General features: G+C 35.2%; 1 protein-coding gene across 4 annotated transcripts in view; it reads right to left on the reverse strand.

The window, feature by feature from the left end:
- ASPH (aspartate beta-hydroxylase) overlaps nucleotides 1-19,816 on the reverse strand; it is a 216,116-nt gene that overhangs the window by 166,964 nt on the left and 29,336 nt on the right. For 3 of the 4 annotated variants that reach the window (XM_058528764.1, XM_058528762.1, XM_058528763.1), the window contains exons 2-3: nucleotides 13,185-13,334; nucleotides 9,686-9,754 (exon numbers count right to left, since the gene is read on the reverse strand). In XM_058528764.1, coding sequence (XP_058384747.1) covers nucleotides 9,686-9,754; nucleotides 13,185-13,334 — 219 coding nt within the window. Of the gene's footprint in view, nucleotides 1-4,387; nucleotides 5,057-9,685; nucleotides 9,755-11,409; nucleotides 11,455-13,184; nucleotides 13,335-19,816 lie in introns of those variants that run through there. The other variant, XM_058528766.1, reaches the window with a different exon arrangement.

Here is a 19,816-nt window from a genome sequence, read left to right on the forward strand (position 1 = left end):
ATTTTCAAAATGATATGTTCTGTATGAAATTAAAATGTTGAATCATGAAGCCAATTGTTGGACGTGTGGTTCCACCACATGTAACAGACTGAATTTTAGGATACTGGCTCCATTACCCACGCAGCTACTGCAGACTTTCCGAGTTGGCCCTAGAATTGGTCGGCTGGGTATTACTCCACACTTAGGTCACTTCAGTCACGCCCATAGTCCCTGGGGAGACCTGAGTCACTTTGAGTTTGTTTCTCATCTTCCTCCTTCCCATACTGAAACATCATAATTTATTCCAACATTAATAGACTACAGATAGCAAAAAGAGGCCCAAATGCCTAAGTAAAGGTTCTGTGAGTTAGGCAGACTGTTGCTCTAGAATGGATGTCTAGTCTTGGTAAAATGCTTGTTAGGACACTACACCAATTTCCTTTTTATTTTTAAATACATGTTGTAACAATATTATCACAGATGTTTTGAAAAAAGGAAGCTACAAACCTTCCAACCCTCTAAGATAAGTGGGGACGGGAGGATTAGAACATAAGAGAACTGAAAGGCTACAAGTTTAGAAAGAGATTACATCCAGAGACTGAGAGTTTGGATGAAGATAAAATGCAGACTCAAATACAACTGAGATATCAGAAATGTGACCTGAAGACCTCTGTTAACACAGGTCAGTTTATTGCAGAAAATTCAAAATGTCATTTCTCAAGGCTGGCCTGGTGGCACAGCAGTTAAATTCACACCCTCTGCTTGGCAGCCTGGGGTTCGCAGGTTCAGATCCCAGGCACAGACATATGCACCGCTTATCAAGCCATGCTGTGGCAGGCGTTCCACATATAAAGTAGAGGAAGATGGGCATGGATGTTACCCCACGGCCAGGCTAATCTTCCTCACCAAAAAAAAAAAAAAAAGAAGAAAAAAAATTGTCATTTCTCTTGAAAAAAATATGTCCCATAATTTTTTCACTTATCTAAACTAGTTTTCAAAGAAAAAGAAAATGTCAATGTTTTATTATGCAATGGGTAACTCCTGCAGTTCTCACTCATCAGAACTAACCCCACAAAATATTTAATAAATATCACATGCTAGGCTCAGCCTTGAAGAGGGATTCTAACGGTTGCTAACTCCCAGGCGTTCACAGTCTAGTTAATACCCACTCCTATGTATTCCATGGTTTTCTCAACAAATAACAGAGGCAGAGAATTTGGTATACTGTTTCATCGATCAACTTGTGATAATAAAGTCTGAGTCACTAGATTTCATAAAAGTGCTCCAAATATGCATTGTGATCAAAGAAAATTCCACAGCCCAAATCACAGAAAACTTCTTGTTTTATAGACTAGAATCTTATCTAGAAAGGGTCATTAGGTATCAATCCCCAAAAGGTGTAACTGCCAAGGGATTGAATTAAGAATAACTGTCTATGGGGGCTGGCCCCATGGTGTAGCGGTTAAGTGCGTGCTCTGCTGCTGACGGCCCGGGTTCAGATCCCAGGCGCACACTGATGCACCGCTTGTCAGGCCATGCTGTGGTGGTGTCCCATATAAAGCAGAGGAAGATGGGCATGGATGTTAGCCCAGGGCCAGTCTTCCTCAGCAAAAAAAAAAAAGAGGAGGATTGGCATGGATGTTAGCTCAGGGCTGATCTTCCCCACAAAAAAAAAAAAAAAGGAATAACTGTCTATGCCTATAGCTGCTTTTTGATAATTCTCCAAAGTTATAAACATCAGGATAGACAAGGAAACATTTTGTTCAGTCTAGCTAACTGTAAATGAAAAAAAAAAATCAGAATTCAAACAGAAAAAACATTTTTTTTCATGTCTGGATACAGCTCTGTAAGACAGGGAGATAATTTCTAGAATAAAGAATCCAATACAAGATGAAAGAGCAGGACCACCCAGCATTCCATTATGTCCAAGGCATCTGCATGATTCCCATAGGCAGCAAGCTGGCAGCTGGGCCTCAGCACCTAGAAGATGCTTCTTCAACTGACTTACATCCACCACTCTCGTCCCAGGGAAAATCAGGGCTGAAAGAAGCTAAAGTGCAGAAAAGAAACCCCCAGAGTGCCAATTCCTTGTTTTTGCACCAAACTCCAGAGAACTCAGTCCCTTTCCAACTGGACAAATGGCAGAGTATCGGTCCGAAGAAGCAAGAAGGGCAGCTCTGAAGAGACAGCACCACATCTGAAGAAGAGTGTATTCCACAAAGTTCCTTTGGTTGTTCAAAATCAGAAAAGCAAAGTAAATATAGTACAGCTTAAAATTCTGTAACTATAAATAAATATTCAAACGTACAGAATACAATCATGCCTTTGTAAGTTGCTAAGTTTAAAAGACATAGGCTAGTAAAATATCTATACTATTAAATAGAAAATTTCACAACAAATCCTTAGAAAATTAAGAATTATATATCATAAAATTTAAGTGAAATAATTTTGATCAGTTTTGAAATACTCTACACCAGTTTTGCAAACAATTTTATTTTCTTTCACCAAAACAAGCCTTAGGCACAAGTTGAAGGAAGTCACAGAAGTCAGGGGTTCACCAGCTACTGGATTTTACCTGCATCAGAGGCTTTTCAAAAGGGCCGATTACTAAATAAATGGCTAATTATTATCTCACATGCTAAATACTAAATAAATGGGGGTTATTAAATAAATGGCTAATTATTATCTCACATCCTCAATACTAAATAAATGGGGGGTACTAAATAAATGGCTAATTACTACCTCATATCCTGAAAGCATAATTAATTTCTGTACATAAAATGTGCATTAGTACCACGACAAAAAGAAAAAGAGCCAGATGAGAAATTAATGATTCCAAACATTTTTAACACACAAATTTAATTATTCAGTTCTTATAAACTGATCAAACATCTAGAGTTAGTAGCAATGAAGCATTAAAACATAAGACTGCTTTAAAAAATACATCTCAGACATCTGGCTAAGTGAATTTCATTGAGAGTGAGACCTAAGATTGCCTGTGAATTTAAAGCTAACGAACTCGGATATTTCACAGTACTCAAATGCAGAGAGGAAGATACAATAAATGTGGACAGAGACTGCATAACCTTTCAGAAAGAACATTATCAAATTATACCCATTTGTTCCAGAATATTAACATTTCAAAATCAGAAGCTTTCGACTGTCAGAAACATTAACAGAAGGAATCAATTTCTCCAAATAGTTATCGAAAGACAAACTGGAGTTCTAATAGCCATTTAAGTTTTAGGAGATCACCACCCGATGTACAACATGCACATCCATTTCCAAAAGTAGCTTTAGAATAATGCTTTTTTCTTTGCTAAGATTAGCAAACTGGACGGTTCTCCCTGACACATGTAAATAGTGAGTGGAGGGAGAAGCTGATGTGCTTCCTGTGTTCTGATTTGAGACTTTTACGTTCAGGCTATCGTTTGCATAGCCCACAAGAGTGACTTCTAACAAAGAAACTAAATTTGTCATATTCCCCTTGGAAAAATTCCCCTTGGAATAACCCACTTACTGAAAGCAATTTGATTAAATATGAAAAAATAAGGAACGAATATCTGAAAAGTAGAAATTATTATAGTTAAATAAAATGTTAAAAAATGCAAACATTTTCAAATTTTAAGCTCTATGAAGAACCAAAACTAAGTTTTATGGAAGCTCAAAGAGATTTAAAAACATGAAACACCACTCCCTAAGAGGGTACAGAAACCAAAGGTCTTAGGTCTTATCGATTTCAAGCTGTAAGAGCTTTGTTTGAGGGAGGAAATGGATGAAATCTCATTTTAAGAAATGCATATTATATATGACTAATACAATTCCTTTTGCTATTACTGAAGCAAACTCATTTTAAAGGAATTGATTCAAAGATGTTTTCTAATGGCAAAAACTCATGCTCCTAAAAGGAATTATCACGTTTATAAACTTAATTTATAAATCTAAAAATCATATATTATGGCTAAGTCAAAGTTGATAGCCAGTTAATAAGGTAATAGAGAAAAAAATGGAAAAAGACTATTATTTAGGATGAATAATTTTAATTTGTACAACATTACTTAAGATACATATTCACATTTTCCCTCTTGTGTAATACACCTACTTCCAAAAAAATACAAATTACTTTCTCTGGATGTATATTTGAAAATGAAATTAAAAATAAATTTTGCTTTCATAGACAGAAATATTCAGATATACTACTATCTGAATATAGTAACTTAACTACCCTATGGCAAAAACATGGGGTTATTTTCAAATTATTTTAAAAGCACCATTAATACAGAATTTTATATTGAAATTTGTATTAACCTGAAAAATTAATTACAAAAAAAAATTAGCTTTTTTAAGAGCCATCATTTTACACATCAGTCATGTTAAAGATCAACAGAGAAGCATTTAATTCATGAATCATGCTAGAAATATTTTTATAATCATTTAATTATAATCATTTTAATTAATAGTGTGTCAGAAAGACAAGCATCAAGGGTTAATCACAAAACAATTTGCTATTAAGTTTCTAAATTTAGTTCAGTGAATACATAAGCTGAAACAAAACGATACAGAAACCAATTATACCACCAAGGACATCATTCTCAATGCACTTTGTAGGCTACTACAAGAATGGAGAATGCTACTTTCTTCACTAGAAGTGGGGGAGCTGAGCAAGGGACTAGCTAGGAGCTGTACTGAGGGAAAATATCACGTGGTTGCCTTGTATTATAGGACCGCAGCTGCCCCACTGCACATTAAGCCCTGGGTGAGCGACGGAAAGGAAGAAAAAGGAGACTGCTCAGGGTTTTCATAAGCCAATGACATCAGTCCCTGAATACAAGTTACTGGTTATGTAAATCCAAAATGACACAAGTCTTTCCCTGAACCCCTTCATTCTGTGACGTACCATCAACACCATCTGTGGTTTCGCTTTCTTCTTCTTCTTCTTCTAGCATTTCAAAAGGAGTCATTATATCATAGAGAAATGAGAGGAAACCATAAAACCAATCTGAACTTTCCTCTGCTAAAATATTAAGGACTTCCTCAAGGGAATCAATATTTTCATTACTGCCATCTTTGGTCAGGCCTACATAAGAATAAAGGAAGAGAGAAAGAGAAAATAAGGAGAGCAGTTAGGCAGAAAAAGAAGTTGAGGAAGAGTGATCTCAAAATGGATGTGCATCATGGTCACAGAAGTTTACAGAAAAGATATTTTGGAAAATAAAGAAATCAATTAAGATGCACACTTTACAATCAACTCTCAATCATATGTGCTCAAGGAAAGGCACAATTTGAACAATCCTCACCATTCCTACCGGCACCTAACCAGGTTTGCCTTTGTCTCATTAGAGAATCTAAAGCTGAAAAACACAAAATTGTATCAGCTAAAATCGATTGACTAATGTCAACGGGAAGACTGAATAAAAGTAGTATGAGGGCAAAAAGATAGATACTTCCGACAACCTCTAGATTTGCTCCTTTACCAACCAGATATTATCGAGAGTTGATTATACAAACATTTACATATATCAATACATATTCACTGAAAATAGAAAGGTTCATTTCCCCAAACTTTTCCCCTTAGGACTTGGAGTTAACTCAGCAAACTCTAGAATTAATATGAATAGCAGGATTACTGATCATAGCCTCCATACACGGGTAGAAATGTACTCAAATTATGTAATTCAGATAACTAACTTAAATTTTAACACTATAAAATACGTTAGCTCTACAATGCTCTGGCTACCAACTCACGGTCCTGTAATTCTGGCCAATAGTAAGAGTCAGCTATTAATAATAATTGACTCTGACTACCAATATGAAATTCAATCAGGCCTTAGCTAGTTATTTGCAACAGAAACATTCAGAAGCTCTCTCCCCATAAGCCCATGAAATTCTATGGCAAAGACCCCTCACTCTTGCTGTTTTTAAGTCTCAGTCCCAACACAGGCCCCCATGATGGAAGAAAGCAGAGTACGTATTGTTTTTATCATTGTTTTTTTCCTGTGAAGAATCCACTTTGGGTAGGAAAGGTCTCTTGGCTTCAGTAGGTATTAAAGTCCACTAACAGTGCCAAAGTCTATACAGCAAGACCCATAATTTTGAGGAGGAAAAAAACAGGGTGGCGGGTTCTAGCTATAAGAAATGTGAACATTCATGACTTTAGAGCTGTTCAGATTATAACCACTAACGTAGCATTTCAGGCTTTGGCAACACAGAATTTCTCCACGTAGCATAACCACCAGCAATCAAGATTGGCAGGTAACGGATAATAATAAGACAACTAGTATAAATATCAAACATCATAGTGAATTTTCCCCACTTTAGTCCATAGAAGAACTATGTCATTCTTCATGTATTTGGGGGGGGGGGGAACACAAACTGTAGTTGGTATTTAAATTACTTTTGACAAACCCAGAATGTTTTTTCACTGAACTGCACAGTTGACAAGTGCTGTGAACAGAGGAGAACTGTACTCCCACCACCCAAGTCTCTGTGGGAATAACACTGTTTCTTCTTCCTGCCTTAAAACACCATAGCTGTATATTTAGGCTAAATATTTTTATTTTTGTCCATTTTCCAATATAAGTACCTCCAAGTATCGAATATAAAATATAAAACTTTACCACCCTTCAGTATGACAGGCTGACGTGTACAACAAATACGCAAAAGTATCTGAACAAAACTATTTACCCAACTATGCAACCTTCCTGTGGTTCTTAAGATAAAATACTAGTCCAAAGAGAAAAGGAAAATACTTTGGATATACAATTCCTTCTTAACCTCTAAGAGTAGGTGCAACCCACAGAGCAGAGTGTGAATGCCTTCGACTGGGCAAGGTCCAGTCCTGTCCCTCAGCTCACTCATGCATCTATCCTGTCTATGAATGTTTGTCAAGGCTCTAGGAATTGTTGACTGGCTTCCCTTTTGTTCTCCAGCCATACCTGATATGGTGCCAGCTAGGTGCTAGTCATAGGACAAAAGGATAACTATGTAATCTTGAGGTGGCGTTACTCTAAGAAGATGCTACTCTCGGCATTTAGTCTTCAGATCATTTTCCTGCTGATTTTATTTGGGAAACAAGTTTCCAAACAATACATTTTCAAACAATGTAGTTTTCAATAATCAAAACCAAAATCAAAGATACTTTGTTTTTGATAATTTGGCCATAAAAGTGGAAGCTACGTAAACCAGAATAGAGTTAGAATATTTTCAAAGTATATCATAAGGGGGCCATGGCCAGAAATAATGAAATAATAAAATTAATAATGGCTACTGATCTTGATTTACTCACACATATTTCACTCTCTCCTTACATTTCACAAGAAAAGTCACACCTTAAAATGTAAAAGAGATGTAAACACGAATGTATATATTTCCTCAGATTGGTAAGCTATGAATATATATTCTGATTTAAGAAACCAGAAAGGAGTACTAATGAAATAAATGCCAAACCTACAAAAGTTCAACATAACTATTACTACACCTACCGTGCCAAGCTCTCCCCCAATCTCCGCTGTCCTGCTTTCACGCTTCCCTTTGAACTCCCTCTGCCTTAATCCAAAACCCTTACCCTTGAGTGGCCTCTCCAATGAGAATGTACCCAGAAAGTATGGCTCCCTTTTGGGTATACACTCATTAAATTTGCTCCCCCCATAACTTCTCCCTCAACATACAGAGCCCATTAATGTCTCTAAACTCCAAGAATTTCACCAGATTCTTATAACCACATGTGAGTAATAGAGCCACAACTAAGCTACAATAACCTCACAAGCTAGAAAAGAACTTTAGTCATAAAATTCAATTTCAGTCAAGGTTATATTTCGTGCAGAGAATTCAAACACTACAGAAATGAAATAGAGGACATAAGTGAGCCCGACAATTCAACTTTGGTTTGTTGCAACTTTACTAAACCCACAGCCAACTGTGAATTCCTACATATATACGGTAAAATAAGTTAATCTTAGCCTTTGTGCATTTAATAGTCAAATTACCAAAATGAACCCTCAGATTCAGCAAATTTGGCTCAACCTCCAAGTATATAATTTTTGTAAAAGGAACAAGTTAAGATTTGCCTGTACCACTTATGTGTCTACCTGCAAATGGCAATGTTCTAAACTACAACTAATTAAACTCTTAATGGTTGCTTAAAAACCTTAAGGTGAATAAATTTTTAAAATCTAAAATATCAAACTAAAAGCAAGTTATTAATGTAAGTTTGCTATAGAAATCAGTGTGTTCTATAAAAGAAATAAGATGTTTTAATTTTTAATAGTTGACACTTCCTAGCTGACAGACCAGATAGCTGATTTTAAGCCCCTCTCCCAAAAAAATAACAAAATATAGTAGATGAGAAGTAATATTATTTCTAAAAATAAGGGAACTTGGCCCACATGAAGTTATCTTTAATACAAAAAGTTTTACTATTCAGAATCCAACATTTAAAGTAAAGTAATATAATGGAGTAATAAACCATTTACAGGCAAGCAAATCAGCATCATTCTAAGTTCTATATAATTTTCTTTCTTTCACATGCCTAGAATTATAGTCTTGTGAGTATTTACTATATTTATAGAAACTCAAATTTAGATATGTAATAACAGAATTACATAGAAAATTCTATCAAAGTTAAGACAGGGAAAGAAATTTCATGGATAGTAAGCTTCCACTGTTAAGTAGCAAACATAATTCCCACTGAGCAGTAATAAGAAAACATAAACTAAAGTCAAAATTAAAAAGCTTTATTATATTTAATCACAACTAAAACTTTTTCTCATATTTAGAACTTACGGTTTTATAAAGAGGTAAGATTAATCTACTGAAAAGTTTCATTGGTCACAGATGTGATATCATCCCATTTTTTCGTATTCATAAAATATACACAAAATTGTGTGTCTAGGAAGAATTTCTTTGTGCCATTATTCTACTAAATTTGGCGTATAATACCATGCCATATTCATTACTTTCCTAAAGACTTTAAATATAAAAAGTTTTAATACATATTATGCTACATACTAAAGCAAAGGAAATGATGCTATTTAATAAGCAGAAATACATATTTCACCAGGCCAGAGAATAAAAAATTTGCATATTAAAATTAGCACCATCCTTTCTAGTAAGACAGCATTTTGAAACAAATGAAGGAATATCACATCTTTATTTATTACAACAAACATCTCAATGATAAAGACAAGTAATTCTGGTGATAGAAAGAGAAGAGTCCAAGACTTTCAAAATAAAGAAACAGGCCAAGGACTACTAGTTCATATTTTAATGTTACCTTTCAAATACACATAGGACATTTTTACATAAGCTTTTTGAAATTTACATTTTCAAATGGAAGTGAATTATGTCAAATGATGCTAAAGAATGGCTGTAATTACCATATTTGAAAACAGACTAAGACATAATCTATATGTTCAAATATTAAGTTCAGAATATGAAGTGCTTTGAATCTGAAAACATATGAAATTATTATACTTACTAAAAATATCTGTACAAGAGCTATATACTTATCCATTTATAAAAGTAAAGTGAAATGTGACAGTTTATAGAAAAATAATTAAGCCATTTAACATCTCAACAAAAATATATGGTTTAAGTGGGAAAATATCTTCCATAAAATGTATATGACTGACATATTATTAAAGCAAAAATATTCTTGAATGTTTCCAGCATTTTACTACCACTAACAAAAAATAAAATGTGTACTTGCCTAATAAAACTTTGGCATCATCCACATCAAAATCTCCATCACCATCAGCATCATAGATTCCCAGTTTTCCTACAAGAGGGGAGGAAAGATGGATATGGAAACAAAGGGGAAACAAATTTAATAAGGTATTATCCACTTATTGCAGTCCTGCACATCAGCCATAAATGTTACCAATCAATGCAATTCTTTCCTCCTTAAATCCTAAAAAACAGTACTAAATAAATATCTTACCTAAAATTGAGAGCAATTCACTTAGAGATTCAAGAAATGTCCACCTAACAAATCTAAGAAATATAACTGAAATAATATTTTCTTTAAAGGTTTAAATTTAATCACTACAGAATAATTTTTTATTATACTGCTGAAAAATATTTTAGGTAAAATTTTCAACATATGTAAGAAACAATATTGATCCATTTCTAACAGTTACATGAAATGTAGTGTTTCTAAAGTATGAAAGTTCCTCACACCATCAATATTCAAAACAAAAAGAACACCCACCAAACCTCAAATAAAGACTACATAGAAATAATTGAGTATAATATGAGGACAATTAATTTTATATTTTACAAAAATGATTTACAACAGGGCCGGCCCCGTGGCTTAGCGGTTAAGTGTGCGCGCTCCGCTGCTGGCGGCCCAGGTTCAGATCCCGGGCGTGCACCAACACACCGTTTCTCCGGCCATGCTGAGGCCGCGTCCCACATACAGCAACTAGAAGGATGTGCAGCTATGACATACAACTATCTACTGGTGCTTTGGGGGTGGGGGGAGAATAAATAAATAAAACTATTTAAAAAAATTAAAAAATAAAAATAAAATTAAAAAAAAAATGATTTACAACAAAAGCATCATGAATCAACCTTAAAAAAAACACTGTTCTGGAAACAAAGTATAATTGGCTTCTTGAATTTATAAAGGAAAACTTGCAGTTATCCTACTTAAAAACTTAATTAGCACTGGCCATCTACTACTAAGGAAAAAAAGAAGGCTTAAAACAGATGAGCTGAGAAGGCACCACCACTACGGCCCTTCCTCTTCAAGAACAGTAAATACATATTCTAAGGCTCTAATAAACCTTTATCATCTAAGAGCACTATTATGTTTAGCATTCATATATGAGTCAATTACATTCAATTTCCTAAAAAACGTCCTAAAATCAACATGATTTATAATTCATCACTGGAAAATGGCTCTGAAGAGACATAATGCATAGCAATATTTTAATCAACATTCACAAATATAGCATTATAAAACACCAGTTGGCAGCACTGTTACCATTTCTTTAATAAAACGTAAATTAAAACATTGCGTAAGAGCAGGCAACTTTTGGAGTACAGTGGCTATGACCATTCTTTACCCTCCCAGAGTCTTGGTTCTACATAAGAAGATAGTTAACTTGCTATGGAGAAGTCTGGTTTAGAAAGCACACACACATTACAAACGATGATGATAATAACAGTGGAGAGATAAGGAAGTTATTTTTTTTGCTAAGAAAATATAAATGAAAAGCACTGATCTATCCGCAGGTGGAAGCTATATACAGCACAGAGCTCAAATAACATTAAAAAGATAGAAAATACTATACTTTCTGACAGACTTCAAAGGGGAAACTGGTCCTACCACTTACATTCTCTGATGCAGACGATAACTAAATTAGTAGTAGGAGGAGGAGGTTTTAGAGACTAACACAAGAGACTTAAAACACATCTCCAATAGCCTACCTTGAAGTACCTCTGACAAGTTATAACGGAAGTCCTTTGCTTTGGCTGCATGCATGTAAAAACATGAAAATTGTTACTTGTGCTCAAAGGTACAAACACTTTAAATCTCTTCTTCTGTTTCATAGACTTTCCCTAGCAGCATATCACTGTCAGTCAACAAAAGCACAGGTCTACTAAGAAGTTTGTCTCTAAACTAAAATTCTTCCTCTATCACTCTATCAACCTACCCAGAAACACTCTCTTAAAGTAATAAAAATGAGAAGCTTCAACAAAAGGCAGATTACATGTAAGTGTGTTTTGTTCTTCTTTGCCTTTTTTACTCCAGAAAGATGGCAATAATCTACCAAGTAAAGCAGAAGAACAGGAGGTTCTATGGAAGGAGGAGATTTTCTGTGCAACACTGTACATAGAGAGAATATGCATTTTTTTCAGTGACAGGGTCCACATCTTTCTCTAGATTATTAAAAAAGAAGGCCGTTTATTCACAACAGCCAAAAAGTGGAAACAAGCCAAATGTCCACCAGTGATAAATGGATAAGCAAAATGTGGTGTATCCATACAGTGGAATATTATTCAGTCTTAAAAAGGAATAAGTATTGAACCTTGAAAACATTATGCTAAGTGCAAAAAAAGCAGACACAAAAGGCCACATGTTGTATGATTCCATTTATTCGAAATGTCCAAAACAGGCAAATCCATAGATATAGAAAGTGTATTAGTGTTTTCCAGGAGAGGGAAAGAGCGGGGGACTGGGTGTTTTGGGGGGGTTGGAGGGTGATGGAAATATTGTGGAATTAGATAATGATGATGATAGCATAAAATGATGAATATATTAAAAACCAGTGAACTGTACATTTTCAAGTATTTACAACATTGAATTTTATGTTGTGAATTTTATCTCAAAATAAAAAAAAGACTTGGTGAGGTGAAAAAAGTAAAGGAGTGTGATTCCAAAAATGGCAAAGAATCATTAATGTAAAAAAATCACGAAAAACTGCAATGATTATGGGGAGAGAAAAGGAAAATGGAGGAGAAAGGAGGACAACTACCAGAATAACACAGCAACTTCCTCAGAACAGCATACAGATCACACCTGTACACACATCCACACACCCTTATACCAACACCTACACACACACACACCTATCCCAACACCTACACAATCACATCCACATACCCCTATCCCAGCACTTACACACACTCACATCTACACACCCTTATACCAACACCTACACACACCTATCCAGTACCTACACACACTCACATTCACACACCCCTATACCAGCACATACACACACACACACACACACACACACTCACATCTACACACACTGATTCCCACAAAGACAAAAAGGTGTGCTTTGAAATGCTCTCTAAGGCACGATTTTGCGAATTGTGTTTATTAGTTATTTTGCAAATTGTGTGTGATCTATTAATGAGTCCTTAAATAAATTCAGTGAATGATGACCAATATTTCTAAAATTCATAATATAACAAAATGGAATAGAATTATATAGTATCACACGTAGTGAGAGTCAGTACTGTTTGATAAAACTTTTCGGTGTGATATACATACAACATAAAGCCTATTTTTTTTTTTTTTGCTACGGATCATGGTCAAAGAAGTTGAAAAGCCACTATTCCAAGGTAGAGAACCACCGAAAGGCTACAGAAATTAACAGTACCAAGAAGATGATGATAAATCTTTAAGATTACTAAGGGATGTCATTTACACTCGTATAAATTCACATAAGAAACAATATCAAAATTCTTACCTAAAACTTCCTCATAATCAACAAGATCAAACCAGACGACAGCTACTGATGTCCAAACTCCCAGCAATGCAATGACCATAAACCATGTGAAAAATGAACTTCCAGAAAGTCCTCCTTTCTTCCCATTCTTGTGTCCTCCATGCTTTGTCTCTGTTTAAAAATAAAATAGATGTACAATGTCATCATATAAGAAGAAAATCCTTTATTGAACACCTCTTTTTGCTGAATTATTTCTCCAGTAATTTGAGACTATTTATAATGGTAAATCATATCAAAAACAGTTTTCACTTAAATTCTCAAAACATGTTACATAAAATAAAGATTTTGAAACTAGAAAAGATTCTGCTTAGACAATACTGTAGTAAAACCTTAACTTCAAAGTAACAAAGGAAATAAACTACTGATGGGCTAACAATAAACACTCATATATTATGTATATTTCTTCCTTCTAAGTCCTTTATCCAAACTACCTAAATGTAACCTCCTTCAAAGTTCAGAGCATATCAACAACTTAATGAAATCATATAGAAATGTAGCCAAATCCTTTTCTCTGTCTCATTTAGTTTCTGTAGAATCTTAAAAACTCTGTTAACTGCCACTGAAAATATCTCCCCCAAAAACCACTCCATATTCTTAGCCAGAGAGAAACAGAAGGAAGGAAACTATTTATAGGAAACAGAGGTCAGGGAAGAAGAGAAACAAAACAGTCCAACAACTCAGTCCTCCTCCTTTACAAGATCCACTGGGACCTACGGAAACAGGAAAAGGCTCGTTCACAATTGGTCTCGATGCAGGAAACAACTTTGTAAACTGCTGTCCACCAAAAGTGTCACTTATCACATTTGATATGTTTAATACAGCTTATAGTCTTCTGGAAACATTCTTCCTACAGCCAAAAATAATGAGAGTCAAGTGATATTAATAGAAAATGGTCACCATTGTCCTTAAAAGGAAGGACCATAATAATCAAATTTCTCTTAAAAAGGAATGGAATAAAAATTATATGAATGCTAATAAATAAATTAAAAGGATATGTCATATCTCAAAATGCCCTTTGAGAAAAGGAAAAGATTATCAGCCACGTAGAAAGTAGGACACTGTCTTCTCTTGTTGACCTGTGTCATCTCTTTCAAAGTGCTTCTACGCGCATGGCTGCACGTGAGTCTCACAATGGTCTTCTTGGTGTTTCTCAAGAGGGCATTTCTGGATGTTTACACAGGACATTCTTCATCCTGTGCACTGTTCCTCACACTGCAGGGCAGCTGGCACCCCTGGTTTCCTCTGGTCCCAAAGGTAAGCAGCTCAAAGTGATTATGACAAACAAAAACACCCCCAAACATTTCCAAGCATCCCCTACAGGGGCAGTGCCTGGTTGAGAACCACTGGGGTAAGGACAGGAACAATCATTTCTGTTTTACAGAGAAAAGATTAAGTGATTCCCAAAGTCACCAGCACTAGTTGGGTGGAGCTAGGAATAAACCCTGACTTCTATGGTCCTTAGTTCCTTGATCCATATGAGTGGGCTAAATTACACGATTTCAAACAACCTCACTAGCTCTAATTTGGAACCTGCCTTCTGACTCCTAAATCCATTTCTAATCACAGAATACTGGTAGTAGTTTTTCAGTGGCTCAAATCAAGAATATACTGCCAACCTTTCTGAAGAAAAAATAAAATGAAATTCTTCTTGTTAAAAAGATACATATTTTTTAAACCAACCACTGGATCAACTTTTTAAAAGGAGCCACAAAAACTAAATCAATCTGAGAGAGAGAGTGTATGTATATGTGTGTATATACACATTCAAACATACACGTCTTTATCTAAATATCTATGTTTAAGTATATAAAATAATGATGATTAAAAAAGACAAATTTCATTCTTAAAGAAAAAGTCAATTTCCTTTTCTAATGTTCTTTGAAATATTAACAGATCCATCAAGAACGGCCAGATTTATAAATAATCAAATGGTGAATTCACAGAAGTACACTTACCAAATAACACACAGCCATCTAATTTGTTTCTTTTTTTTTTTTTCGTGAGGAAGATCAGCCCTGAGCTAACATCCATGCTAATCCTCCTCGTTTTGCTGAGGAAGACCGGCTCTAAGCTAACATCCACTGCCAATCCTCCTCCTTTTTTTCCCCAAAGCCCCAGTAGATAGTTGTATGTCATAGTTGCACATCTTCTAGTTGCTGTATGTGGGACACAGTCTCAGCACGGCTGGAGAAGCGGTGCAGCGGTGCGTGCCGGGATCCGAACCCTGGCCGCCAGTAGCGGAGCACGTGCACTTAACCGCTAAACCACGGGGCCGGCCCACTAATTTGTTTCTAACATGATCTATTACAAGTCTCCTAAAAGCCAGCTATATAAAAACTTAATTTATATATTAAAAAAGTCCTTGCTGGGCACAGATCAAAATGTTGCATACTAAATCCACTTAAAACAGGCGTCACTGTTTCATTATCTGAACATAGCCATGGGAGGGGGAGACTGGGTGAAAATTTCTGCAATGGTGGTGGGGGGAAATGATGATTCCTGATATTCTTATGTGTCTTAAGCACAGGAATTATAAGAACAACAATATAAAATAAAGCACCACTAAAATTGTTAAAAAGAAAAGAAAAAAGTGGCTAGCTTCTGCAGGGGGAGGGGAGCATAGATTCAGTAGCAGTGTTGTGTGTTTCATTTATTAAAGTTCTATAAACATGAAGACATTTTTTAATACTGCATTTAAAAACCCTTATTTCTATATAACATAGTGATATATGCATAATACCCATTTGGATAGAATACTAATTATAATAAGAGTAATGCCTTCAGGAGCATCCTTTTACTTCCAAATATGGAACTATAATAGTTCATGACTAAGAATGTTCCTCCCTTAGCTACTTATTGCCTCTAAGAGTCAAACCGAAATTTTCTATTTAAAATGAGTGCTAAAATTGCAGGAAAACTGGGTTCTTATCTCCTCTCGGACACTTTGTAATTGACACTAGTCTCTTGTACTGTTCCTTATTAACTAGGAAATGGTAAAGTTAAATAAATAGTTCATCCTTTTATTCATTCCACATATTCATTCAGCATACATGTACCAGACATGATACAATTTTTACTCAACAATTAAGTTTTCAAGACGTAGACCTCAATAAAAGTACACCCAAGATAATGCTATTTAAAATAAACATCATAAAATACTAATAAAACAAAATAATAATTTGAATTCAAAGTTCAATTCTTTCTCCATTTCTATGTCTTTCTTAAAGCAGAAATGGAGGAGGAAAATTTCTGAGATTCTCAAAAGGAAAGTATCATTTATCCAAGTTAATTTAGTAACATTCATCTAAGGTTGCAACCTGCAACACCAAATATAAGTAAAAAGTGGAAAAAGGTTTTTTTAAAAAATTGCATAAATGCATGCACCAAAACAGAGAGAAGGGATTGGGAGGGGGAGGAGAGAGAAAGCCAAACACAATAAAGAATACACCTTTACCTAGAACTGATTTACATTTATTTTGGACATGATTCTAACCACTTCAATCAAGTTTCCTAACTCACTGCACAAAACTAAAGAATAGACTTGAAAGAAAATCTAATCCAAAAGAGTTAAAGCAACAAAGCGCTGACACAGGGAAGGCCTATAAAAGGTGAGAAAACCAGCAGCAAGAGTAGACACAAGGACTAGAAAAGAGCAGCGGCAGGAGGCCATTTATGACTGATGCTTGCGGGCAAATCCTGAATAGTCCTTAAAATAATCTTTAGTACGAGGTAATGATATTCATATTGATTCTGCCATTAAAATATTATTTCAAACTGCTTAAGAATGCAAGAAATGTATAATAAATCTTAGAAAGATTTTCATTCAAAATATTTTTTATTAAACAGATTTATCACTTTAAATGGTACATGTCAAAAAAGTATAAATATTACTTAAGACTATGAAGTTATTAGCAATATTTTACCTATCCCTTTATAACGTCAAATAAATGAGGTGTTACTTTGGTGTTATTAATCTTATGACTATTAATATTTACTAATTCCATAAAGGAACAAAACAGTAAATTATAGAAAAGAGTCTTTCCTAAGACATCTTTTTTAGGGGAACTTTTTAACTGACACCAAATCATATACTCCTGATATGTCAGTTTCTAAATATGGTGTGCCTAGTCCCAAAGGGCAGATCAGTTTCTGTCCAATTAAACTGAAAAAAACATAGTAAGATAAACCCTTCAAGAGGGTTTAAAACTCCCTAAGCAAACCTGAAACCAGTACTTTGTTCGAAAGGTATTCTGGAAGAACATCTAGCAGTTGTCCATATTTGCTAAGGTCAGAATAAATCTAACAGTCTTCATTTCATTTTCTGGCTCCATATTTGACCTGTAGTCCCAGAGACTAGTCAAAAAGATTTTTTCAATGAGGGTTAAGAATATGGCAAGAACTATGTGATTCACTGTTTTCCATGGTGACCCATCAAAAGTAACAAGCTCCAAATCAGAAAATGTTCCTCCATACTACCAAAAGCAGAAAATTACCATGATGAGCAATGAAACATGTCTCTCTCCAAAATGAAGACTGGGCTAGGGACAACAGGTAATGTTATTTATTTGGTTGAGGAAAGGAAAAATAGAAAATATACCCCACACCTCAACAGTAGTCAATTACTTAACCAGACTACAACTAACTGAATTACAAACCAACCATTTACGAGTTTTGGTTAGCATTGCTGGTGATTTCATATTTATATATAAACTCTACGCATTTAAAGTTTTTAAAAATTGTCAAGTAATTCATCAAACTGATTATTTTTCCACGTTACAAAATCTCACCCTTTGAGAGCCAAGAACTGTTAAAAGTGGGTCAGAAGTAACAGCTGACCTTACCTCACTATGCACATTAAGTGATCCATGGAGAAGGGGAGAAATGCATTCTAAAAGAACTAAAAGTCAGATATATATTTCATGTTCTTCTTCGTGGCTACATGAGGCACTTTATGAGACTAGTCAAGTGACCTATCCTAACCATTTATCAAAACAGTGTTCTAAGTAGAAATACTCATATTCTCCATATTAACAACAGAATCCTTCCAGTCGTCGCTTAGGCAGCTAAGAGTTGGAAGCAGTCTTAATACATCTATTTTTTCCTTCTTAAATTTTCAATATAATGAGTCAATGTAGCTTGCTTTCAATTAAATGGAAAGATAATCTTAACTTACAAAGTAAAGCAAAAGCAAACATACACAAAAAATGTATATTCAACACATCACTAAAGAGCACTCGAAAGTTAATGTTTCAATTTTAAAAAACAAAATAAAATCCGAGTGTCTTTTTCTTTGCATTTATCATCTGCCTCACCAAAATTAGGTCAGTTTCCACATATGGTTAAGTCTTTGCTTGAGCCAACCAAGAGTGCTCATTAACACAAGATGGGACTTATACACGCCTTCAATTTCCTATAATTTTATGAGATCTAAATACACACCACTTTTTAAATTCACTGTAATTAACTTCTAAGACTAAGGAAGACTGCTTGTACATTTTTCTGAAGTTTATAAAATGCGGTCTCTGGTAGTACAATATACTAAAAGATATTCCAAGTTAAGACACCAAAACATATTCAGATTAAAGACAGATCATCCCATGAAAAATTAAACTACCGTGAAAAATTAAACTACCGTGAAAATCAGGAGTTCAAAATAGAAAATGCAGACGAGGCAGTCAAAGCACATAGTCAAAAATATTTTAACAGTGCACAACCAAAAATAAAGCTAAAGACTGTCAGCTGGATCCCAAACCACTTTTAACTCAAACAATAAAAATACACATTTACCTTCAGCCATTTTGATTTCTTCAATCCATGAATAATATGTATTGAAGGAAAAAAATCACTGCGCAATCAGCAGCTATCAGGCAGGCCACATGCCCGTCCCTACTGGAGCTCCGGACTGGCCACCCGCTCCACCGGCAAGGCCTCCAGACCTGAAATTGGACCTGACTGCACACTCTGCTCACCAGTTATTTTTAGAGGGCTCTTCCTCATGGCCAAATATTGCTAATCACTCAGGCTGAAATGCACTCCTAACAATTCCACAGCCTTTCTCCCCTTATGGGATTCCTTTCTCAGTTGGTCCTGTCTCCCAAACCCAAACTCTAAAAAAATCAAGCATGCCGGAAAAATGAAATGGAACAAATTGTACCGCCAGTTTTGTTTTCTTGGAATCAATCTTTAATGGTTTTAGCCTAACTACCAAATCATTCAAAACTGAAACAAGCCTTGCTATAAAATGTGGCCCCATGCCCAGAAAGAGCTTGATTTGGCCCTTCAGAATGGAACCAAACGCCTACATGAAAACGCCATTACTTTGTTTGTTTGAATGAAACAGAAGCCTAAATGGTAAGAAATTAATTAATGCTCTAGAATTCTGATTCATAGGCATTACCATCCCAAGACTAATTCCTCCAACAGCAAAGGTAAAGCAACAATTAAAAAATGTTTCACTGGAGAAGGAGGGAGAGAGAGCTGGGAAGGAAGGCACAGGGGGAGGGGAAGGGAGAGGACACGAAGGAGGGAAGGAATGCAAGGAAGGCTGGAGGGAGGGGACAGGGAAAGAAGGGGCTCTTCAGCAGTAAGAGTGG

The sequence above is a fragment of the Diceros bicornis genome, chromosome 33 (assembly GCF_020826845.1).
Source record: "Diceros bicornis minor isolate mBicDic1 chromosome 33, mDicBic1.mat.cur, whole genome shotgun sequence".
NCBI lineage: Eukaryota > Metazoa > Chordata > Mammalia > Perissodactyla > Rhinocerotidae > Diceros > Diceros bicornis.